At 47.5% G+C, this 25,219-nt stretch overlaps 1 protein-coding gene across 4 annotated transcripts in view; it reads left to right on the plus strand.

Annotated features, from left to right (window-relative positions):
* VCAN (versican) overlaps positions 1-25,219 on the plus strand; it is a 106,477-nt gene that overhangs the window by 57,973 nt on the left and 23,285 nt on the right. For 2 of the 4 annotated variants that reach the window (XM_008261907.4, XM_070056398.1), the window contains 5 exons: positions 5,654-11,002; positions 14,143-14,256; positions 16,417-16,530; positions 21,215-21,373; positions 23,248-23,330. In XM_008261907.4, coding sequence (XP_008260129.2) covers positions 5,654-11,002; positions 14,143-14,256; positions 16,417-16,530; positions 21,215-21,373; positions 23,248-23,330 — 5,819 coding nt within the window. The remainder of the gene's footprint in view (positions 1-5,653; positions 11,003-14,142; positions 14,257-16,416; positions 16,531-21,214; positions 21,374-23,247; positions 23,331-25,219) is intronic. The other 2 variants (XM_070056399.1, XM_070056400.1) reach the window with 1 other exon arrangement.

Below are 25,219 nucleotides of genomic sequence, written 5' to 3' on the forward strand. Positions count from 1 at the left end.
GGCTATTTTTGTCCAATTTCCCTATTCTTAATCTTTTAAGGAAACATTGAGAAACCTATATAACCAGGCTTACTTTTTTACTTTTATTTAGTTCTTCATCTCATTGCTCAGAAGTGCTTGAATGTTCCCAGATTACTTGACAGTACCTCCTGCTTTTGAAGAACTGAAGGCCGTGAACGCCTTGGGCTATTTGAGCAAGCAGAGCGTGCGCGCATTGCTGTCTCCTGCAGCGCCCTCAGACCGGAGACTGTGTCTGCACACATTCTTTCCACTTGAAGGGGCAGCATTATTCCGGATTATCTGAGGTTGGGAGAAGAGATTCTCATCCATCACCCCGATTGCATGTCTGCCTCTTAAAAGATGCTGTCAGGAGCACTTACGTTGTTTACGTACACTCAGTACCCTTGCTGGGTGTCAAATCATGAATTGAGAAGCACCAAGCTCCTTTCAGGGCAGAGGATATGCCTGAAGGGCAAAGGAATGGGCCCCCGCCGCAGCGCTGAGAGGCTGAGACCGAGATGTGGGCCACAGGACCCAGTGCGGACCTTTGGTCTTTCTGTCACCTCTGGGACGACTGAGCACTGCTGTAGACAGCACGTGCATTTCAGTCCTTGACGCAGTCAAGGTGGCAAGAACCCCTGGCAAGATTTCTCCCTTGGTCTAATGGCATCTTCTAAATTTGACCTGCTGAGTGGTCAGATTCTGAGAGTGTCTCAAATTGTGAAAATGTTGGAGGTTCGGGTTGTGTGAGATCCTTGTGTGGAAGGCCGCTGGAGGTGGTGTTCTCCCCTTCTGAAGGCTCTGGTGGCCTTGTGCTGCTCTAATGAACGAGGAGGGACGTTGGCACGTTTGTTTTTGTCTGGTTACTGGTCTAGAGCCCTGTGTCTGACAGCCTGAACATCTGACGGAATTTTAAGCTTCTCTTTAAACTCTACAAGTCTGTTTCTCAACTGCTTCAGTATGGCTGTCTACTGTATTTTTGAAATAAGGAAACAAAATCTTTTTTGTTACCTGTTAAAATTAAATCCACTTTAATAAAAAAATGTGATCTAATATCTCTCTGCTGAGCACATTGGTATAACTTACATTTAATTAAAAGCTCTTAAACTTAAACTGTGAAATTCCCTGAAGAGAACATGAACTTCAGCCAGCTGCCTATGCATCATAGCAACTATGTTTTGTGTCTGGTAATAGTATGACTGGAGGACTTGTGCTATGTCTGCAAAACCTGCCATGAAGTACTTAAAAATACTTGGTGAATAATTTGAGGTCAGCTAGCAATAAAGCTTTGTGTGAAATGCCATTAAAAAACCTATTAACCATGGTACTAGTATATTCAAGTCAAGCTGTTAAAATACATTCGTATAAACATAGAAAAGATTATACATACACTCCGTAGAGTTCTGTGGTTTTCAGTCTTGAAATCCAAATAAAAGTTATATTACCCTTAGAGTGAAATTCTAAAATAGAGCAGTCTTTTATAAGGACTTGTTCATCCGAGAGCTTGGAATGTCAATAACTCTGTTAGGTTGTTCTGTTCCTATGAAATAGAGCAGATCCTCATTTTGGAAGGAGATACTTATTTTTACAATAGTACAGGTGTCTTTCCCCCCGCCCCCACTCCCTACAAAGGAACTTTTCTGGCTTGCAATAGTTAGAGCTGTTGCAATGCTCTCAGAACCTGTGTAGTGGTTCAAGGTAGTGACAGAAAAGGGAGATGAAGAGGCAGTTTCAGCAGGTGAATCAACAAAGAGGAACAGGTAGGACTTGGTGAGATACAAGGGAGCCGGGACAGGAATTCTGGTGATGTGTGGGAGGAAGGCGCCTCTCTCTGTAAAGATGGATTCCACGTTGCTGCGTCTCTGTGGGATCCCCAAAGTATGGAAACTAACTAGCTCTGTGGTCCAGATAAAATGTAGATCGATATGCAAAGAATCTGTTGGAAGAAACATCTAACTTCAAAGCCCGGGTGATTAACACTTCTCCTCATGTTAAAAGATCTAGTCACACCATTGGAAATTGATATGACTTCTTTAAACAAGACTGTTGGTTGCTTCCTTGTGAGATATTGCATTCCTAAAGAGGAAACCAAATCGTTTCAACGCTCATTTTGTAATCTTTGCTTTATTTAAGAATTTCCATTTAGTGGATTTTTTTTCTTTGAGATCTTATGTGTAACATGAGGATGATAGTAAAATTTTACTAGGTATTTTTGTTAAATAAATAGATTTCACCTTCTCTTGGTACACAAAACAAGTTGCTATGGGAGATAACAGATATGTTAATTTGCCTCACTATTTATATATATCCCATAAAATCATGTTATAAACCCCATATATATTATAGTCTTTTTAAAAAGTGTTTATAATATAAATGCAGTGAACATATTATTTATAGATATTTGCTGTTCACTTGCAACTTACTGTGATTTGATGATGGTTCTCTGATTGACGAGAGCCTTTGGTTCGGACTGGAGTAGGGGCAGACTTGACAGTGTACATGACCCTCTCCAGTGACAAGCTTCTGCCATAGAGTCTGTAGCATGATGGATACTCAGTTAAGTTTTGTGCAAGCAGTTGGCTCATAGGAAGATGCTATGTGGTCGTGGTAGGGATTTTAATTTTTTGTGCAAAAAACTAGTTTGAAACAGTGCTGTTTGTGAAATGCATGTACAATGAGACATTCTGATATTTAGTTAGAAAATGAAATATATGACATCCAGCAGCTGCATTTTGGTGAAAATTCTGACATGATCTAGAATGCTAGGGAAACCTTAGTTGACTTGTAAGCAATAGGAGGGTTAGAGTTCTTTGAATGGAAAATGGACTGAATTATGTAACTTAATGTGAATTGATAGTTAGCTAAATTATATGAATTGTCGACTTGAAAGTAGAGTTCTTTGTTTTCTAAGGTTTCAGTGAGTATCGTGGCCATCTGTCGGTCTACTTATGTGCTGAATCTGCACGCTGGCTTGGTTGGGGTTGTCTCTCTCCGCCTCTCCTCTGCACTTTTGTAGAGCCACCACCATAATATTTGACAGAACTTCCATCCATAGATATGCACTAAGGAGATAATGGCTTATGGGCACATATGATTAATTTGAAGTTAGGAATTTATTTAAAACCTATATAAATCAATGATAGCAATGAGTGTTTTTACCCTCTTCATGGGCTAGGAGTTTATAACTGTACACAATTATTTAATTCCTTATTTATTCTCATGTCTGAAGAATCCTGAATGAATAGCTAGTTTTAACTCCCGTATTTATTTAAAAAGAACAAAATGTGTAGGGATTCTTTATATAGTTGACTCTGGCCCTTGTTTCTTTTTTAAATTTTTTTCTGTCTATGGAAGATACTGTGGCATTAAACAGACATAGAGACACACTTAATGAATCTGAATGTAATCCTCAATAGTGAAGTCTAGTTGTATGTAGGCTGAATGCAACAAAATAAATGGGTTGCATATAAAGTGATAGCGTGAGAAGTTTAAGACATGGACATTTTTGAGAAGCAAACTCCGTGAAATTGTACAGAGTAGTTGAACTGAATCTGGCTTAATTCAACTTTACTCAGATAGTGTTAGCAATGAGAGGTTTCATGATTTAGTGATTAAATAAAATTATTCATACACTCTTTCAAGAGATTCATATGTACAAAAGTGATTTAAAATGTAGCCTCTCACAAAGTTGAGCCTTTTTCTTCACATTCATGTTTCATGAAGCAAAGTAGACATTCAATGTAAACTGTATTAAGAAGGTATTGCTACCTTAATTTTTTTTAATTTTATGTTGTCTCTCTTAAAACACGGGCAACAACTTTAGTGGCCTAACTTTAATACATTTACTCTTTCGAACGATAATTTTTCAGAGGGCAAGGCATTTATTCATTATCTTGAACTTGACCATTAAGAATAGTTGCAACAGATTTTATCAGAAATGATCCCTAATTGTGTTTTTCAATAATATGCTGGAGTTACGCGTTTGTTTCGCAGCGTCACATGGATTCCAATGCCTGTGTGCCTTAGCTTACAGGATTGAGGAGTTGAATGTCTGGGGTGGGGTGGGAAGGAGATGTGAGACCTGCAGGGTAGTGGGTGAGAGTTACCCCGGGAGGGATGCACAGTTCCAGGAAGAGTAACCAAGTCTGCATGAATGATTTTCCCTGAGACCATGTAGTGAGGATGTGGTGGCTTGCAGAGTTTTCTTTTTGTTTTCATTAGCATGAAAGGGATCAGTGCAATTCGAGGGTTTGTCTCCTGATTACATGAGAGTCTTGTGGTTTTTGAATTTTTGCCTTTTAAAAATTCTAAGGAACTCCTGTTGAGTTTATGTTGGAGGTTCGTGCACTTCCGTGCTTGTGTTGATTGATGCGTGGTGGGCTAGGATGCAAGCAGTGCCTGTTCCTGCTCGGGTGGGTTTCCCTTGGCTGGTGTGGCTGTGGTTCTAGATGTCCACCTCTGGAAAGAGCGGCTTCGTGCTGCAGGTGCAGAGCGGAGAAGGTAGCTGTTTCCTCCCCTGCAGGCGGGATGGGTGCGTGTGGATCTGGGTGGGCTCTGTCGTAACGGCTCCTCCTGTACACGTCCCTGCATGGATTGTGCTAGGCTCGAAGACGGATTCTTGAAAAGCATTCCTGGGGGCAAGATGGCAGGGCTGAGCCATCCGTCATCTCCTTCCCGGGTCCGTGCCTCCGCGTCTGTTCGCGCACTGCCTCGCCGCTGAAGTAGGCCACTTATCGCGGCACGACCCTGCTGCAGGACGCTAGAATGCCGGTGCCCAGGGTGGGCCGTTTGTGGTGACAGCAGTCAGCTGGACGTAGTCCTTGGTGCCACGAGTGACAGTTTACAACCTAGGGAGCGTCTGCCGAGTCTGAGGTTTGCTAGCTGGAATACTTAGATGCGCCTGACTTAGATGAGAACAGGGCAGGATCCGCATGGATCCGGTTCACATTGCATCGCACAAAGGATAAATGCGTGAGGTGCTGCAAACTTCTGCCGCTCCTTTCAGTAGCTGGCCCTGCCCCAGCCGCCCACCCAGGGCCTCCTGCTCCTGTGGTTGGGGTGTGTGTGTCTAGCCTGTGCCTCAAGGGCTCGGCGGGGAGAGCGTGCCATGGCGTCGCGGAAGAACACGAATACACTTCTCCTTTGCTTTCCTAAAGGCAGTTTTCTCTGGGGCGCATGGTGAAGAGGCCTGGAGGGATCTGTTCTTGTGTCCTTTTCCAGGCGAAGCTGCCTCGCTGCCTAAGCCTCTTCTCACACGTGGGACAGCGATCGATTACTTTGCACCTGTGATCTGGTGAACGGTGTTTATTTCTGCAGTGCCATGCAAGACGAATGCTCCCATGCCAAGACCGCCACGGCTATGTGATTCCTCGCTTTATTTGAAGAACTTTGTTGTTCTGTTAATAAACACGTTGAAGAGTTTTCATAGCCTGTGTGTGTCACCTTCGAGTGGGGTTTGTGTACTGTGCCTATTGTTAATGTGCAGCCGCCGGTCTGAAGACAGAACCGTGCGTACGAGGGCGATTGCCCTGGGAGGTGAAAAGAAGTGAGCCCTTGGTGTTTGAGAGTGTGAGCGGCCTTGCTGTCGATTTCTTCTGTCATGCACTGCCAAAGCTTCTATTTAAGTGTTGTGAAAACTCTCTGTTTTTTTCAGGTCGAATGATTGATTTGGATGCCATTGGTCATCCAATAGATACAGAATCTAAAGAAGATGAGCCTTGTAGTGAAGAGACAGACCCAGAGCACGATCTGATTGCTGAAATCTTACCCGAGATAACTAACCTAATTAACATAGATATATACCATAGTGAAGAGAGCGAAGGGCAGGAGGAAGAATGTGCCAACGCCACGGACGTCACAACCACCCCCTCAGTGCAGTACATCAACGGGAAGCACCTGGTCACCACCGAGCCCAAGGGCCCAGAAGCTGCCGAAGCGAGGCGTGGCCAGTTTGAAAGTGTGGCGCCTTCTCAGAATTTCTCAGACAGCTCGGAGCGCAGCCCTCATGCGTTCGTCGGGGCTGAGATTGAGTTATCTACCGCCCTGCAACCCAACGACTCTGCAGAAACCACCGAATCGCTTGAAATCACCTGGAAGCCTGAGCCGTACCCTGAAGGGCTGGAGCAGTTTTCAGGGGGTGAACCTGATGTCTTCCCCATGGCCCCGTTCCAGGAGGGAGAAACCACGGAGGGGGCAGCATCCGTCTCGGAGAACAGTTTTGAACTTGAAAATCTGGTACCCGAGCCTACGGAAGCTCTACTTCTGCTTCCGGAAGAATCCTCGGGGGAGGCTGCCATTGACCAAGTATCTCCAAAGATAGTCTTGGCGGGGACTACCGAGGAAACCTTTGCCAAAGGCACAGAGACAAGCACTTCTCTCACGCACGTTCCCAGTGTGGTTCCAGATTCCGCGGCAGCAGAAGCGTCCATCACCCTAACAGGAAACCCATGGCCTGATGGCCCACTGTCTACAAGAGACAGCTGGGTGGACACCACCCCCAGACAGAGCGTGGAACTGTCGGGGAGTCCTTCACCCCCAGTCTCAGAAGGCTCCGGGGAAGACACAGACATGCTGCCAGAGCACACGTTCCCCGCGGTAACTGATTGGCCACAGAGAAACGCTACGGAGTCGCTCACTGCTTCAGAGGCTCACAAGATAATGCTCACAGAAAGTGTCGCGGATGTGCCTGTGACCACCGTCTATTTGGTTTCTGAAAGAGCTGCAGAGATAGTCCCCACCCAGGCAGTAAGCGAAGCAGGGTCTTCTGAGGGGGTTTTCAGTACAGCTGCAGGGGGAAAGAGCAGGGAGGAAGAGGAGGAGGAGGAGGAGGAGGAGGAGGAGGAGGAGGAGGGAGCCACCCGTGCAGGTGCCACAGTTGAGGTGCATTTACCCACGCAGAGGCCAGAGCTGGTAGTTTTGCCCTCACAGTCAGAAAGCTCCAAGACAGCCCCCACTGGCGATTCAGCTGCAAGGGAGAGTGTCGTGTCCTGGACGACACCCGCAGGGTCTGCCCTTGACTTGAGCGAGATGCGTGTTTTGGAAGATGGGGGGGCACGGGTCCCCGAGGACAGCAGTGGCAGCCAGGAAGGGCTCACCGCTCCCCCGCAAGGCCCTGCGTCTCCTTTCATGGAGCAGGGCTCCGGAGATGCAGACGCCGGCCCCGAAACCACCACCATGTCTTCATTGCCCTTAGATGTAGAATCTGAAATTCCAAGTGAAAAGGAAGCATTTGGCACTTTGCCTACCCACGTGGAAACAGGATTCTCCTCTGAGCCAACAGCACGAGTTTTGAGCCCTGGAATCCATGGAGAAGTTGCTGATGGTATCAGCCCAACACCCAAGGAGAAGCCGGCTTCCGCAGGCTCAGGAAGGCCAAGTCCCAGGGCGGAGATACGGGGCTTTGCCACAGGTGTTCCTCTGGAGGAGTTCAGTGGGGACTTGGGAGAGTATGCAACAGTATCTCATGCCCTCACCCAAGAAGTGCTGGTGGCTGAAGGCTCGGGGGACGCAGTGTTTGGCGATACTCTGACTTTCCTGTCTATAGTGCCTTCATCAGCTCCTGTCAGTCACACACCTGACTCAGCAAGACCCAGTAGCTCCGTCATGAGCCCTTCAGCCCTCCCTTGGGAAGAGTTCCTGGCCTCAGGTGAGGGTTCGGGTGAGCGACAGGTCACAGCCGGCAGCTCTTCCGACCCAGTGCTTCCCAGTGCGGTGGGAAGCTTCTCCCATACAGCTTCCCCATTGGTTGACCGAGCCCTGGGAGGAGTGGGTGCTGCTGGAGGAGTCAATGAGAGGACCACCGTTTTAGCTACAGCTGAAGGTACTGTAGCCCCCACAGCAGCACAGCACACTGTGAACATGGTCAGTGGCACATTTCCCACGGACTCTCCCCAAACGGTGGAGCCAGCCAGACTGTGGTCCGGGCAGGAGGTTAGTTCTGCAAGACCAGGCGTTGACGGTGAAATGGCATCAGAGGAGAAGACCCAAGGACAAACGTCTTTGGAATTCTCCCAAAGCTCTCCTGCACCACAACCAACAGATTTTGATTCACAAACATTTACTGACATTGAACTCCAAACCACGACGTATTCTGTAGCAACAACAGAGCAAGCTGAAGGCATAGACAAGGAAGTGGTGGAGAAAGGTGTTCCCTTAGTTAACACATCGACGCCAGAGCCAGAGGCAGGGTACTCGGAATCAGTCACCGCTCACCCAGTAGCTACTGAAAAACCACATCTCTTCGCAGCTTCTGCCTCAGTGACTGAATCGACACCAGTCATCACAGAGTTGTCAATCAAAGGGGAAGAAACTGTGACGCCATTCCCGAAAGACCCAAGGCCAACAGTCGGGGAGTCAGATGCTGACCTCTTGTTCTCGGGACTGGGGTCAGGGGAAGACATGTGGCCTGCTCTCCCTACCGTGTCGGTGAATTTTACAGAAATGGAACAAATCATAAGCACTTTATATCCCCAGACTTCTCACGTGGAAAGTTCAGAAACAAGTGCCCCAAGTGATAAAATGGAAGACCACGAGAGGTTGGAGAATGTGGCAAATGAAGTTGGACCACTCATGTCTGAAACAGACATCCCTGGGGGTAGGGAGGCAGCACCCCGCACGGACTTCGTAGAAATTCTCAGTGGCCCTGGAGCGGAAAGACCCACCACGGCTCCACTCCCTTTCTCCACGGACATTGACCACCCTCAGGGGCAAACTTCCGGATGGGCAGAGGAAATCCAGGCCAGGGGACCGCAAACTGTAACCGACCAGGTCTCCGCGACAGCAGAAGCTCAAAAAGCCGCAGCCTCGTCCACCATTTTCCTCGCCCAAACGCCTGGTCTTGAAACGTCCCTAGAATCTGTGACATCAGCGCCAAAACCATCTCATTTGTTTTATGAGCACTCTGGAGAGGGCTCTGGAGGACTGGATGTTCTCGATGTCGCCTACACTTCTGGAACTACGCAGGGACCCAGGCAAGGAAGCCCCACGTTTGCTTCTGATGCGTCCCTAGGGACGCCACCCCAAGTGCCAACCACTGAAGCCATCCCTGCTGGAGTCCCAGTGGTGTCGGAGATGCTGCCTCGCTCAGAGCACAGCGGAGGTGCCCCGGAGGCCACGAGCACACGGCCAAGTCCAGCGTTGTATGGGAGGTCCACTGAAGGGGCCGCCGCTGCTGTCCAAGGCCATTTCCGGGGGTTCAAGGAGTCCACCGTGAAGCCTAACCAAAGAAAAAGCACGGCAAACATTTTCATCGATAACATCTTCATGGACAAAGAGGACAAGGATTTAATCGTGACGATCACAGAGAGTTCTATCCTTGAAATGCTGCCTGAGCTGACGTCGGATAAAAACACCATCATCGATATTGATCACACCAAGCCTGTCTACGAAGACATCCTTGGGATGCAGACAGACACGGAAGCAGAGGCCCCCTCGGGGCTGCAGGGCAGCAGTGAAGAAAACCCTACCGTTCAGGGGAAGCCCGAGGCAGCTCTAAACCTGTCGCTCGCCGGGGAGACATCCGAGGGCTCTGGCGACACTCTCCTGGCTGTCCTCGCTCAGGCCACGCGCAGTCCACCCAGGGCTCCCCACGACGGAAGCCAGTTGGATCACAGGGGCTCTGCCCTCATGACTGCGATCCCGGGCCCCAGCACAGAAACAGAATTGGAGACTTTGCTTCCCACGGTGGCGTCTCTGCCCTTCCCCGGGGGGTCTGCCACAGCGCATCCGCAGAGGGGAGAGCCAACCGCCGAAGCCACAGCCCTGGATGACACCTTAGAGTCCAGCACCCTGTCCGATGGGCAGGCCATTGCGGACCAAAGCGAGATGATCGCCCCTCTGGACCAAAGGACGCAGGAGGACTATGAAGAAAAGAAACACATCGGGCCTTCTTTTCAGCCAGAATTCTCTTCTGGAGCCGACGAGGCATGGATGGACCCCACTCCCTATGTAAGTATTGGTACAAGCCACCCCCTGGCTCAGAGTTTAACAGAGGCACCCAGTGTGGCCGAAGGAACCGAGCCCCCACAGAGTTTAACAGAGGCACCCGGTGTGGCCGAAGGAACCGAGCCCCCACAGAGTTTAACAGAGGCACCCGGTGTGGCCGAAGGAACCGAGACCCCACCGAGTTTAACAGAGGCACCCGGTGTGGCCGAAGGAACCGAGCCCCCACAGCATACCGATGGCGCACCAGCAGCGTCAGCATTTGCAGGGTCGACCCCTCAAGCACCCTCATCCCCATTCCCTGTCTACTCAGGCAGTGGCGCCTCTGAACACACAGACATCCTCCTGCCAAGTGTGCTTCCAGGCCTGGATGTCAGCTCCCTGCCCGTGTCCCCAGCGGATGCTTTTAAGGAAGTCCATGAAGGTATTGAAGTGACTTTCAAACCGTCCAGTGAAGCATACTTTGTCATAACGGAGCCTCCGTCCGGGTCTCCTGGCCCAGAATTAGAACTCTCCGGAGAACAAAGTCACCCCCAGTTACTGGAGGAGCTGGATGCTCCTCCCACAGAGCTAACTGCTGAGGAAGCAGCTGAGCCCCTCCAGACCCCCCCAGATAAAACCAGCAGTTGGCTTCCTGGAGACGCGGTGACGGTGATGCCCGGCGCTACAGTCCCTGAGGCTGGGACCGTCACTCCGGCTGCCAGTGAACTCAGGTCGGAAGGTGCTGCCCAGGGGCCCCATCCTACGTCTGCATCTGTGAATTATGGGGTGGAGGCCCACGTGGTGCCTCAGCCCAGCCCACACACTTCTGAGGGCTCCACGGTTCCTCCTCCACGGGATACACAGGCTTCCGACTCAAGAGAGGGCGCCACATCAGCATCAGAACAACACCCACCGGCAGGAACCCCTCATGCCAATACCCAAGCAGCAGGAAGCCCCGCGGCAGGAAACACAGATGAGCTCGCGACGCCTCCATTTCCTCTTCTGGAAACTTCTAACGAAACTGATTTCCTGATTGGCATTCATGAAGAGTCAGTGGAAGGCACAGCGGTCTATTTACCAGGTAAGATCACAGCATCGATAAGGCTGTTTCCAGACCCGGAAGCAGTCCCTTGGTCGTCACCTGTGTATGTGTCTGGTTTTTACTGTGATGTCAAACCGACGGAGACTTTAACATTGTTCACGCACTGCAGGTCAGGTCACAGTGCTGGGGCCATAACGAGATGAGAATAAAGTAAGTACAGACAGCTGCCGGGCTTTGCGGATATATTTTGTGTTTTTCTGGGTTTAGAAACAACACCCAGTGGCAACATGGAAAAAAAAAAAAAAAAATTATCAATGGCCTAAAAATTTGATGCGATTATACAACTGTGGCGCTGCTTTGCCCTGTGTCCCAGAGTTATCCTTTTAGTTTTAAGAACGGGGCAAGCAGTCCTTTTTTAAAACTCTCCCATCAGTGGGTGCTGTTGTGGTGATATCAAAAATCCATGGGGCCTTTCACGTGCGACAGTGACAGCTCCAGTAACTCGCCCAGTTCGTGCAAGGCCAACAGTCATTTCACACCTTCTTATAATGTTTTGGCTTGAGATGGTGCGAGTAATGCTTCCTACATAGTACCCAAGCAGAGTGGCTGTTCACATGGTATAGATTTGTGTTCTGCCTGCGGAGAGCAGTTGATGGTGCTTCATAGAGACCGTTGGCCTTGATCTTCACAGAAAGGCTGGAGAGCACTTATTGTAGTCCTTTGCCAAAGGGTGGATTAGAGACTTCAGCAGCTTTCCCACGGTTGCACAGCCACATGACAGCAAAGCAGGAATTGAGCCCAGATGAGGCCCATTCTGAAGTGCGTGGTCTTTTTCCTGCTCATTGCTAGTTTCCAACATAGCATACAAATGAGCCATTGATATTCAATGATTGTACACCAGAAATCTGGGAATATGTAATATCCTGTAGAATCTATTTCCCGCTTGGGCTAGCCTGAGACTGCTGAGAATCCAGATTGAATGGCTTCTCCCAGCATGTTGTTATTTAAGTAACAATGTCAGTGGAATCCACAAACACCATCACCACCCAGAAGCTACCTGGAAAAAGAAGAAAATCCGGGACTTTACAGCCTGTGTGGGTTGCAAATGTATGTTGTACTATGATGGATGTTTTGTGTCATGGCTACTGTTAAGAATTTTTCTTCCAGTCATATCAATATTATCTTTTATGCCACTAATGCTTCTTTTTGATGTAGTTCAGAAAGTAAAATAGGAGGTGTAACTTGTTATAAATGGCTTGAAGTGTTTTGTGAATAAAATTGATTAAAGGTGGTGGACATTGAATTTTTTTTCCTGTCACTCTGTATTTAATGTGTAACCGATAACCTGATAATGTGGCCAATACATATTGTTTTGTAATTTCACTGAAACATAACTCCAGTTGTTGAAAATATAATGTAGAAATAACTGCACATGTGCAGAGAGAGTTAAGTTTGACAAACGAGTGTACCAGTTATCCTGTGCACAGTGTTTACCAGGAATTAGAGTTTGGGTCTTCCTTGCAAAACAAATTGTCGCATTAGCCTGACTCAGTAAACAGCCGCTCATGTGGGAATGCCTGGCCTATCTGTTGCAGATTCAGCTTTCCAAGGTTAATACAAACTGTTTAGGAAAGAGTCAAATTAATAAAAACAAAACTTTTTTCCTGATTGGAACCACCTCAAGTTCTCAGAGACACTCAGTTTCTCACCAAGCCCTTATCTTAGTCTCAGCCTGGTGTCTGCTGTCCAGAGTAGGAATGAGAACAAGACTCTGTGCTTGTGTGGTGCATCGGAGTCTCCCCAACAAAGCACGTTCCCGGGATCTGGTTCTGCAGAGGGGGCAGCAGGTAGACATGATACTGACCGTGGCCTTGACGTCTAGGCAGTGTACGTTCAAATGCAAAAAAGCGTAACTGACCAGGGAGATCTTAAATATTTTTGCAACTGAGGGAGAAAGTGCCACAGAAAAATTGGGTTGGCTTTTGAAGAAGTTGGTATAATCATCTGGATCAACCTAATTTTAATGTGAATCCCAGCCTGGGAACGTGTATCTGTCAAGTCTTTGTAGTCACAAGGGGTTTACTTAACACACAGATGGTCCAAGCCTGACTTAGCACAGTTGTCTTCTATAGCAGCCCCTTGCTTATCCTGATGTCCTTGAAGTTCCTGTTCTCAAGAGGTTAGGTACTTTCTTTTCAAGTGTAATTATTTCAGGGTTGCAGCACTAAATACTCCCTGTAGGATCTATTTTATTTCATTTTTTGGTAAAACTTCCTAGTCTCATTTGTATCCTTAGACCTAAGCGATTCTGAAAAAATTCTCCAAGAACAAATATTTGGAAGGATTTGATAAACTCAGTAAGATATATTTATTCAAGCCATAGTACGATAAAATACACTCTTCAAATGGTGTTAACGTATTTGCCTTTAGAGAACGTATTTTTTTAAACTGCTGTCTTCATGAATTTATGTCTTTTGCCTTCACACTGATCTCTGAGGAGTGTCGGTTTTACGTGTATTTTAAAAAGAAAATTGTAATAGAAAGTGGGGATTTCGCTTTAGGTGAGGTGTTTGTGTTTGGGTTTGTTTTTGTACGGTAGCGTTTAATCCGTGTGTTGCTTTTCTTCAAGTATGGTTTAAAGGAGTACATGTGGAGCGTGGTTTTGGAAAAGGCATGTTAATGTAGCAGAAGAGACTTCAGAGCACACTTTGGAAGCATTAAGTGGTAAAAGGCAATATAATTCAAACGGTGGTAACAAGCCAGTCTTCTAAAAAGAATGCATGTTCTGTGTATCCAGCCATTTCACATGAACTAACCTCGTTTAAAAGAATACATTTTCCATTCACTGTGCACATACGTGTAATCATTTTTGACTAAAATCAATTGCCATTATCATGCCAACTAAATCTGCGGTAGAATCTATTAGTTGCCAGATACCATGTATAAGTATTATTTAAAATAATAATGATTGAATCCCAGAAATGAGTAGATGCAATTGATAACAAGTAGTTATAATACCAAGAAACACTCCAGAGAGTAAAGTTAATTTTTAGTTGTAGCATCTGGAAATTGCGTGGTGAAGCTTGTATTATGATAGCAAAATGTGGCGTTGTTTGCTGAGGTCTACGAGAACTTGAGAGATGAGCCTAATTGCTCTCCTTGCTTTCCTGATGTGGTAGGAACGGATCGGTGCAAGACAAACCCGTGCCTCCATGGGGGCACCTGCTACCCGACCGAAACTTCCTACGTGTGCACCTGTGTGCCGGGATACAGCGGAGACCAGTGTGAACTCGGTGAGATGAGACGCTCTAGGCTGGGGGGAGGGTGTGTGTGTGTGTGTGTGTGTGGTTCTTTTCCTGGTGATATACTGGGAGAGAATTCCTGTTGTCAAATCCATCAAAGATTTCTGAGAAACCTGTGTGTACATAGATTGTGTGCCGGATGAAGCGAGGTCTAGGAGGAATGGGCAAGGCTGTGGGATGTGGGTGCCGAGGTACACGGACGGCATTCTGGTCTTGTGTCTGGGCCTCGGTGTGGAGGACTGAGGTCAGCTGTGTCTTTTTGTGGATTTTGCAGGTAGGCTTTGCAAGTGTAAAGATGCATAAATATTAGCAACCCATGCTGATGGGCCCTTGAAATCTGTGTCAGTAATCAATTTAAGGATATTATTTTTTAAGAGATCTATAGGAGGAGGAAAAAAAACCCTGACAAATGAATAAAGTGTGGGAAGCTTAGCTCCTGTGTTTGGGGATAACCTACTCGCCTGCTGTGGCCTGGGAAGGCTCCTGCTCTGGTCCTCTCCGCAGCCAGCCTGGGCAGTGTCCACACCAGGAATCTACGGGGCTGCTGCCCCCTCCTGTCCTCGGGGTCCAAAGGACATAACCAGGCTATAGTAAATCACTTCCTTTTACTTCTGTGTCCTTGGTAAGCTTTCCTGCTCTTTGAAAATTAAAAAAGAGCCCAGTTTTGGTTGGGCTAAATATAGACCTCACCTCCGAGAAAAGAGTGACCTTGGCGAGATTGTGTGGAGGTGTGCCTAAGGGGACTGGGCAAAGAAAACCCACCCAAAGCTCCTGAGATTACACAGAAACGCCAGCTGAAATCCTGGCGATCCCCATGAAAGAGTACTTTTATAAAACTAGGAAAAAGGCCGCGGGATCTAGTGAGCCGGTTAGTGAGGGTTAAGGCCTGCAGTGAATACCATGAATTGCATCTTAAATATCACATTTTCATCTGTCAAAGCACCTGACTCTCTGTTATATGTGAAAATCAACTGAAATAATTCAATGAGTTACTAGAACAGCGGCTGCCACTTAGCAAATGCCATGGAAGTGTGTGTTCTCATTTCTGTGATCATATATCCAGCTCTCGGAATTGGAGTCTGCTTCGTATACTCATGTCTTCAATATCATTCTCCTGTAACGTGAACAGTAATCTTTCACTGCGATTCAACCCGCGATGGGAATCTGTTCACTGATTTCCTCGGGGACCGCCCAGGAGCTCTGCAGAAAGAATGTTTCGGATGTAGATCTTAGAGCTGAGGAGGGGAACAGGTGGCAGAAGCAGAGGCCGCGCAGTGGGGAGTGCACTTGAGGCCTATGTAGGGGTGTGTGGGAGAGCACACTGGGCAGCAGGTGAGCTAGGAAGCCCTGACACTGAAGCCAGGAGTGCACCTTGTACTCTGGTAAGAGAGGATGCGATAGAATCAGCTGGGCGGCCTGGTACAATGCAGCTTTGTGCCCCCACCCCAGAGGACTTCATGCATTGCTCACAATCTCAGGCACCATACGTTGAGGCCCAGGCCCTGGGCAGTTGGGAACTATGGAGTGTTCAGAAGCAGTAGTGCAGAAGCCCTGTGACAGCAGACGGGAAGACGAGCTGGGGAGGAAGGGCCCTGAAGCAGGGAGGCCGGGCCTGTGTTCGGGGCATTCCTCACGCGAGCTAGTGGAGCACACTGGACCCAGGGCCAGAGCTGGGAGACCGGGATTCTGTAAAGCAGATTGAGGGCTCCTGTGTCTCATCCAATAGCATTGGAGACAGTGACTCTGCTCAGCAGATCTGATCTGCCTTGGAGTGAGGAAGTCACCAAGATTCTGCAAATAAAAATTTAAGGTGGCCAGTTAAATATGAGTATCAGATAAAAAAGGAATGATACTTAATACTTTAGTGTAAATTAATCCTGAATATTGCAGAGGGCACCCTGACACTAAAAGTTACATACACTCTTTAGAAGAATCTTTCCAAAGAATACGACACTTAAGGAATGTCCTCTTAGAAGGTGTTTTAATATGAATCTTTTAAAAAGAATCCAATATTCAAATTTACCTGGTTGTCCTCTTACCTTGCAACGTCACACTAATACTATTATTTGATAATAATAGTATTAATACTATAATAGTTATTTGAATCTTTTTTAAAGCTTTTTTTTGGGCACTCTTACCATTTCATTTCAGATTTTGATGAGTGTCACTCTAACCCCTGTCGGAACGGAGCCACGTGCGTGGATGGTTTTAATACATTCAGATGCCTCTGTCTCCCAAGCTACGTCGGGGTACTTTGCGAACAAGGTAAGAGCTGCTGCAATACTCGCATAATGAACATTATGGATTGTTTTCGGCCACTGTGGCCGTGCTGCATATTCTGTCCTGCACAGGAAGCCAGCCAAGTGCATGAATACATTAGTGAGAAATGGTCTGCAGTGGAGTGTGGCCTCACTGCTGGTGGCTTAGCATCACAGGCAGGCACACTGAGCGGGAGTAAAGGGGTAAAGGACATCCAGCTGACCAGACGGGTGCTGCTGTGTGCCGCCTTCCTGTGAACACGGAGGTATCGACGTCACCAGGGCTGGCGTACACAGAACTATTGAATTCCATGTCAGTTGCCTTTAGTTTCTGCCCTAAGCACTTGAGACTCAATGGGATTATTTTTCATCATCAAACATACCTGCGGATTAGCTGATAGATGGGTCTGAATGCAATACTAGCCTTGGCCTGGCAATACTACATAAAAACATGATGATCTGGGCACCAGGAAATCTTCCTGCCTAAGAGGCATCTCCTTTTTCTGAATGGAAGAAGGGCCCAGATTCTCAGCACTGCTGTAATTTGCATTTGATGGCCACCCTAAGAGCATATTTTACGTGGCTCAGGGTAACATTTCTTAGTCCACCAGGAGGAACAGTTTGCGTGCTCAGCACACTCCGCTTTGGAATGTCAATTTCCTCTACTGCAAGTCATCCAGTGGTTTGGCTTTGAGAAAAGTGTTCTGTGCCAAGCTTCCATTCCACCAGACAAAATGGAAATGGATTAGACACTCAGACACGTTGGTCTGGCCCCACACTCAGCTTTGTGGTGTTAATCCGGATGTCGCTAAAATTAAAGCAAAGCCAACAGTGGCATGCACTGAGCTCCTGTTCCAAGAGAATGGGTGATGGCTAAGGTTTTCCGTATCTTTCTTTTTTAATTGCACAGGGTGAGTCTGTTTGGGTTAGAATTTTAAATATGGAAAGAGACCAAGCCAGAGCTTCTTAAATTAAAGAAGTGAGTTGTCATTTGTTGAAGAGTGCAAAAAGCGTGAGGCATTGAAATATGTCACAATGAGTCCAGCTTCTCTTAGTTCCAAGACCTAGAAACCATTCAAAAAATGAGTTGTTCATCAGGTATTTGTGGAGTACCTACTGTCTTCCAGGCACTGTCGTGGTGTCGTGGGCACAGGAGAGAGATCTGTGAACAGAAGCAAGTCCTCGATCAGAAGACTTAATGGGGACAGAAAATCAAAGGAGATGTTTGGGATTCATGGGTTATCAAAGGCTTCCATGTACTTGACTTCTCTTGGCTGTACAGCATTTTTGTGCATTGGCGGTACTACCCATTGAGGCTCAGGAGGAAAAGTGGTGTGTTCAAGGTGTCACAGTACATTCCAGAATAGGATAAGTGGGCCTAAGTAGCTTATGGCTAAAGCCCAGGCTTTTCTCACTGTCTCCACACCTCGAAAGTGACTCTCAAAGATCAACTTTGTATTTTCGTGTGTGTCTGATGGATGACAAGGAAGAGGATCTTGGGAGGGACTTTGGGGCCAGGTGCCTTTTCCCACTCTTTTAAATAGAAGACTCGAGAGAAAAGGCCTTCGTGTGTCCCTTTCATTTCTGGTGCCACCTCACTTTCCGGCGCCTTCTATTCATCTTCAGAACAAACGCAGCCATCATCCGCTCCATGCACAGAGAAGCGTCCCTTCAAGGCTGTTTACCCAACGCAGCTGTGCGCCTGTGATTTATTGCCAGGATAATGGAAGGGTTTTTTTTTTTTTCCTCCTCCTTTCAGGTTGCCTAAGAACAAATGTTTTCTGCATTAACAGCCATGTTGTCTAAACAGTTTTCTAGCCAAAGTTCAGTGATGACTGTGTCATTGTTTCTTTAGCTGACCTTTGGTCTGTGTTAGCAACTTCCAAGTCTCAGTAACTGGAACAGGGGCGCATGACAGCAGCCCCGAGACCCAGGATCCTTGGGATGTTGGGAGACAGTGCTGCCCACGGATGGCCCCAGGCAGAGTCCAGGGCACAGCTTGCCAAGCAGGAGGGTGGAGGTGTTGACGATTTCTTCAGTTTGCAGCAGAGGCACTGATAACATTACCTGTATGGCATAAAGGCAGAGTCGTAGTGAAACTGCATGAGAGAAAGGTTTCAGCCTGTGCGGCCCCGCACAGGAGCAGCACACGCTACGCACCTGGGAGTTTGCATAGTTACCCGTGCATGATTAGAGCGTGCCTATCTCATCTGATTGGGGTTTTAACACAGATGGCTCTGTGTCAGATGAAATAAGTTTCACAGTATTTTCAGATGTAGATTGAGATTTTAGCTATAGCTTACATATATGTAATCTATAGATAGAGATATTTTATTTTTTAATTAATTTATTTGAGAGGCAGAGTTAGTGAGAGAGAAGGAAAGTCAGAGAGAGATTTTCCATTTACTGGTTCACTCCCCAAATGGCCACAACAGCCAGGACTGGTCCAGGCTGAAGCCAGGATCCAGGAACTTCTTCTGGGTTTCCCACGTGAGTGACAGGGGCCCAGGGACTTGGGCCACCTTTTGCTGCCTTCCCAGACATATTAGCAAGGGGCTGGATTGGAAGTGGAGCAGCTGGGACTTGAACCAGCCCCATATGGGAAGCTGGCGCTGCAGGCGATGGCTTAACCTGCTGCACCACAGCACCAGCCCTAGATATAGATATTTTAGATATAGGTTTAGACTTAGATTTTTAGATATTTTAGATAAAGGTGTATATGAACATACTGTATGCTATGACAGCATGAAATTATTGACTGTTAGTAAAATAATATGGTCTTAGCTATGGCGCCATCTTAGGCTCTGGTCCTGTCACCATCTTGTACAGTAAGCTTCATTCAAAGCCCAGCCTGGCTTACTGGAAGTCACGTGACCAAATGGCCCATTCACAAGCATCAGCTCCACCCCCACCCTAGTGGGATTTGCTACTCCCACTTCCTTACCTCTGCAGAGCTATAGACAACCTGTTTTCCCAGAGTAGGCTGTTGTTCTCTGTGTGCACGGGTAGGCAGCCTGTCGGTGGGGGAACCCCGACAATGAACCTTTTCCCTTTCTCTGATGTCTGGTGTGTTTTGTGGTGGCCTTTCCTTTCATTGACCTTAGCAGGAAGTGCTGTAAAGATGTCTCTAAGCCTCCTCTCCTAGACACTAAGCCCCTCCTTTGTGGCCAGGTCTCCTCCCCATGCCACCCAATTCCCGGCTGGATTCTTACAAGTGAACTCCCCGGAGGGAAACGCATGCATCCAGGCGCTCCGACTTTGCTTCCTTTCTGGGCACTGCGTGCTGCTTTGACACCAAACCATCTAGCTGTGTCCTGACTCTCTTCCTAGGAGACTTGGTGGCCTCCCAACAACACTTCCACACAGCTCAGAACTTCCAGGGCACGTTGTCCAAAACAGTTACTCAGCGCTGTAACTAAACAACACGCCTGATAGACTAAACTGCAAGCGAGCCTGCTCTCGGGGAGAAGGTGCGGCTGTGTGTCAGTATGGTCGGAGTCACTGCAGCCAGGGGAGAAGGATCAGACCTCTCAGAATACACACCTCCCCACAGTTGCAGGAAAAGGTGCGCTGAGACAGGAGCCAAGTGCAGTTTGCATTTGGCCACCGAGTCTACCAAGCGTTCATTCCAACGTGGTAGGGTGTTGTTTTCCTTATCCATCAGTAAGATTAGGGGAGAGGATGCTGATTAGGTCATCTGGAAGGTTTTCCTTGATTCCTGAGGTTCTATAAACTTTGCAGTCTTATTAGTTTCTACCTCTAAGTGTGTTGGTATGTTTTTGAGATATAGTTGGTGAAAGTCAAAAGTATTGCCATTGATACTGCTGGAGATATCTACGGCCTTCAGGTAGGTGTGGCTGAGGGCAGGCCAGAGGGGAGTACAGTGCTGTAAGCAAAGCTGTTACTAGTGGCAGGTAAGGAAGTGCCCCTGAAGCTCACTGCCAGTGTGCAATTTAGATGTCTGGGAACCATGTTTCCATCCCAGGGGGCACCAGTTCTGGTGTGCTTGTTGTATAAGAGAAAACACGTACCCACACTCACGCACACGTACACGGCTTGGTGGAACAGGGATTTATTAAGCCAAAGAACGCAGGTTATTTCATTTTTCTTCACCTTGAAATCTGTTCCCTTCCTTGTGGGGAAGAACAGAACGGGCACAGTTCCAGCTGCACCCGGGCATTGATTGCTCTGTAAGTCTTACAGGACAGCAGCAGTGACCCCCGCTGTCTGTCAGGGTAGGAGGAAAGGACTACTTCCAGAGGTTTTGGAGTTGTTATGCAAATAGAGCGTTCCTAATCCTATTAGGACGAATTCTTATCTTGTCACTTGAGTGATTCTGTGAGAACGTGGCTCCCTAAGGAATTCGCCCCCTCCGCGTCCTAAGGCAGCTCTGGCTGGCCCCTCTTCCAGCTTCCCCTCCTGTGGAAACTGGCTTGAATCAGGGAAGTGGCTCTTAGACACTGGCTTTTCAGTCCAAGATGTGCAGCCACCCACCTCGCAGGAACCACTAGCCTGACAAAGCATTCCACTGTGGCCCTAATTGTGTGCATCAGTTCCTGGTGGTGGTGGTGGTGGGGGGGGGCATTGCATGGACGTTGCTGCAGAAATCCTATCAACATGTGGTTGTGGGGGAGGGACCAGGTTGACTGACGCAGGTGAGTGTAGTCAGCCTCTACCTCGTTTCTCCCCAGACACTGAGACCTGTGACTACGGCTGGCACAAGTTCCAAGGGCAGTGCTACAAATACTTTGCCCACCGGCGCACGTGGGACGCGGCTGAGCGGGAGTGCCGTCTGCAGGGCGCCCATCTCACCAGCATCCTGTCTCACGAGGAACAGATGTTTGTGAATCGTACGTACCGGATAGGCGAGGGCCCCGAGAAGCAGCCACGGTGGGATTCGGTTGATTAGCTCCTTCTCCCGGGAGCTCCTCAAATCGTCTGGCTAAGTGCTCCAGTGGGAGGAGAAGGCTGAGCATAGCCTTGGCTGCCGGCAGCTGTAGGTGTAACAGCACGGTCTAAGTTGGACTATAAGAAATTGCTTTCAGTTTTTTGACTTCTAAAAGTAGCCGTTCTCATGGTTTGGCATAATCTTGGCCATGACTGCCTCCAAGGTCTCCATTTTGAGTATTTGCATGCATTGTCTAATACTGAAGTTGCTTTCAGTTATTTTTAGCCTGCTAATTAAAACCGAATTTGCAGCATCCTAATCTTATCCTCTGGTTATATTGGTTCTCATCCAGGTTTCTAATTATTTTAGACCATAGAGAGTGAGGGCCGCATTAAGAACAGGAAATGGTGGAGATTGAAAGCTAATGAAACTTGATACCAGAGCTGAGTAATAGCTCCCCAAACTATAGCCAGGACAAATGTAACAAATATGAAGGTGCTTCCAGAAGCTTATGGGAAAGTTGAGTTAAAAGATAAATTAGTGTTGTTGCAGGGGGAGGCATTTGGCATTCCGATTGAGATGCCTGCCTCCTGTTCTCTGTTGCTGGGGTTCGAGTCCTGGATCCTCCACTTCTGATCCAGCTTCCTCCTGGTGTGCACCCCGGGAGGCAGCAGGTGATGCCTGAAGCACTTGGGTCTCTACCACCATGCGGGAGACCTGAATTGAATTCCCAGTTCCTGGGTTTGGCCCTGGCCCAGCCCCAGTGTTGCAGGCTTCTGGGGAACAACCCAGCAGATTGGAGGTGTGTCTCTGTCTCTCTGATTAAAAAAAATTAATTTAAAAAATTAATTTATTTTGCTGCAAAAATGTGTACTGTATAGGTTTTTCATAATACACATTTTCTGTTAAATTTTGGAGACTCCTGGTGTGTGGAAATCTTTTGCTTCAGAAGCATTGTTGATTCTCTGTTAAATATATTCCTCTGCTGCCTGTTATCTTGGAGAAGTTAGATTGTTAACTTGCAATCTGGACCCAGGCCATTTAGCTCTATTGCATGGTGTCTTTGCCAGTGACTCATGCCATGGTGAGGATAATTTTTCAGAACTCTCTTGTTTAAGTGTTTACTATTTAAATTGCTTGAAGAACATGTGGCTTCCCAACAGAGGGTAGCCTGGTAAGATATGGCACATTTTATTGAATCACCAAAATTTTTGCTAATGGAATAGCGTAATAAAAGATGTAAATGGAAAATTCCTATCATGAGTAAGCTTGGAGATGAGTATCTAGAGTAAACTACCAGGGAGTTTATTGTCTCTGATACTTTAATGTCTCATGGTCTTTGCAAATTAGCTTTTTATTCTTTTAAAAGAATGTATTTATTTGAGAGAGAGAGAGAGAGAGAGAGACAACAGACAGAGAGAACTCCTGTCTGTGGTTCACTCCCCAAATGCCTACAACAGGTTGGACTGGGCCAGGCTGCAGGCAGGAGCTAGGAACACAATCCAGTTCCCCCACGTGGTTGGCGGAGACTGGAGCACGTGAGCCATCCCCCAGGCGCGTTAACAGGAAGCTGGAACCAGGAGCCAGAGCAGGGTACGGAGCCCCGGCACTCTGATGTGGCACGTGGGCATCGGAACCGTTAGGCTAAACGCCCGCTCCTGCAAATTAGCTTTTTAGTTTAAAGCACCTTGAGAGGAACAGAAGACACTTCGATTAGGAGGGAGTTTTTATGAGCGACTACATAAACTTCTAGGAGGAGAAGTGTGTGCGTGACTCACCTGAGAGCGATTGTGTGTGCCCGGAGCTCACCATCCTTGTCGTGTGGTTTCCCGTCAGGTCTGGGCCACGATTACCAGTGGATCGGCCTCAATGACAAGGTGTTTGAGCACGACTTCCGCTGGACCGACGGCAGCGCTCTGGTAAGACCCCCGTGCGAGCCCTACGGTTCTGGCGGCATGGGGCCTGCACTGTGTCTTCTTGAGGGGCTGGCGACTGGGGCTCAGTGCCGGGACTACTAGGATCCTTCACGAACAGGACAGAGTTGCAGGCTGCTGGCGTCTCATCAACAGATGCGCCTCTGTTTAGACGAGCAGCCCACAGATTTCCACTGGACCACGTCGGGCTCAGCCTGTCTTTCCCATGGCTGCCCTTGCTTTGCTGTACGGCTTTGGAGCTAAAAAGGAATAGAAAAATGCAGAAAGAGAGGAGCCGGGAAACAGGTCTCTCAAGCCTGTCCCACACAGGCTCCTTTTTATCCAAGCAACAATTGCTCAGTTTTCATCTTAAATAGAATTGCTGATTTGACTGTATCTTAAAAAAAAATTAGAGTGCTTACGGAAAGCAGTGGCAGAAATGCTGACCACAATTTAGTGTGGCCTGCAAAAGGTTCTTAGAACAAGTGAAGCTGTTTTGAGCCTCCACTAGTAAACAGACAAGCATAACTTTTTTATATATGATTTTTAAAAAAGACTTTATTGTTATTTATTTGAGAGGTAGATTTACAGACAGTTGGAGGGAGACACAGAAAGGTCTTCCATTTGCTGGTTCACTCCCCAAATGGCCACAACAGCCAGAGCTGAGCCAATTCAAAGCCAGGAGCCAGGAGCTTCTTCTGGGTTTCCCACATGGGTGCAGGGGCCCAAGCGCTCAGATCATCTTCTACTGCTTTCCCAGGCCGTAGCAGGGAGCTGGATTGGAAGGGGAGCAGCCAGGACTTGAACTGGCGCCCATATGGGATGCCAGCACTGCAGGCAGAGGATTAACCTACTGAGCCACAGTGCTGGCCCTGAGTACAACTCTTTGGAAAGAATTCAAATGTGGTTGGCTGTGTGAGTGGTACTCAGGACGGAGCGCTCATTATAGTCACCTGGGAAGTGTGATTAAGACACTGGCTCCTTGGCCTTGACCCGGATACCTAGAGTGTTCCCCAGGAGGTTTGGAAATGCAGACAGACTGGGTATCCACTGGGCTAGATGATATGTGCACACTGAATTCTGAATTGAAGAGTGAGATTTGAAAAGGATTGTTAAGCTCCTTTCACACGTGAAGTAGTTAGGGAGTAGAATTTCCTTCCTCTCCTGCCATTCCACTGGATTGATTGCACTTGGCCAAATAGGAGGTTCATTCTAGAGCAGGTGCCAGCGTCATCTGCCTGGTGTGTTCAGGCAGGCGTCCCTGTGCCTTATGGACACGACGCTCCGTGGGTCTGGGCCAGTCGCCATATTAAGCACTTGCACGTGTGTACTTCCTCCAGGAACTGTTAAGAGTAGCAGTTGGTCTTTCTTGACCTGGTTAACTGGGCAGTTGGTTGAGTTCTTTGTTCAGAGTCACAGAGAGTTAAGTGGTTAATCCCTTATTCCAGTTTTGCTTTGAGCAATCCAACATAAAGCCTGGCTTTCTGTCTGTCTGTCTGTCTCTCTCAACACGCTTCTTGTTTAATCCAGCACTGTTTTCATTGTAGATTTTTTGGCAGCCAACAGAAAACATAGGAAAAGTAGATCATCCTTAAAATATGTCCGCAGTGAGATGTAGGAACGACAGCCTCAGGACCGTGCTGTCACTTTCTTGCAGCTGGCCTAGCTGGATGTTGTATCTGCCTTTGTTGCATCCGTATTTTTTCATTTTTTGCTGTACCTAAGAAGGTTGGTAATGGCCTGTTAGATTAATAGTGGGTGTATCACATACGTCCTTATATGTCAGGTTTAATTGAAGTTAGACAATTTTATTTTCATTAATTTAACTTATAAGTAAATTACATTAAAACAGTCCTTTTATCTGTTACAGATTTTAATAAAGACTTTTTATAATT

The sequence above is a fragment of the Oryctolagus cuniculus genome, chromosome 14, assembly GCF_964237555.1.
Source record: "Oryctolagus cuniculus chromosome 14, mOryCun1.1, whole genome shotgun sequence".
In the NCBI taxonomy this organism is placed as follows: Eukaryota; Metazoa; Chordata; class Mammalia; order Lagomorpha; family Leporidae; genus Oryctolagus; species Oryctolagus cuniculus.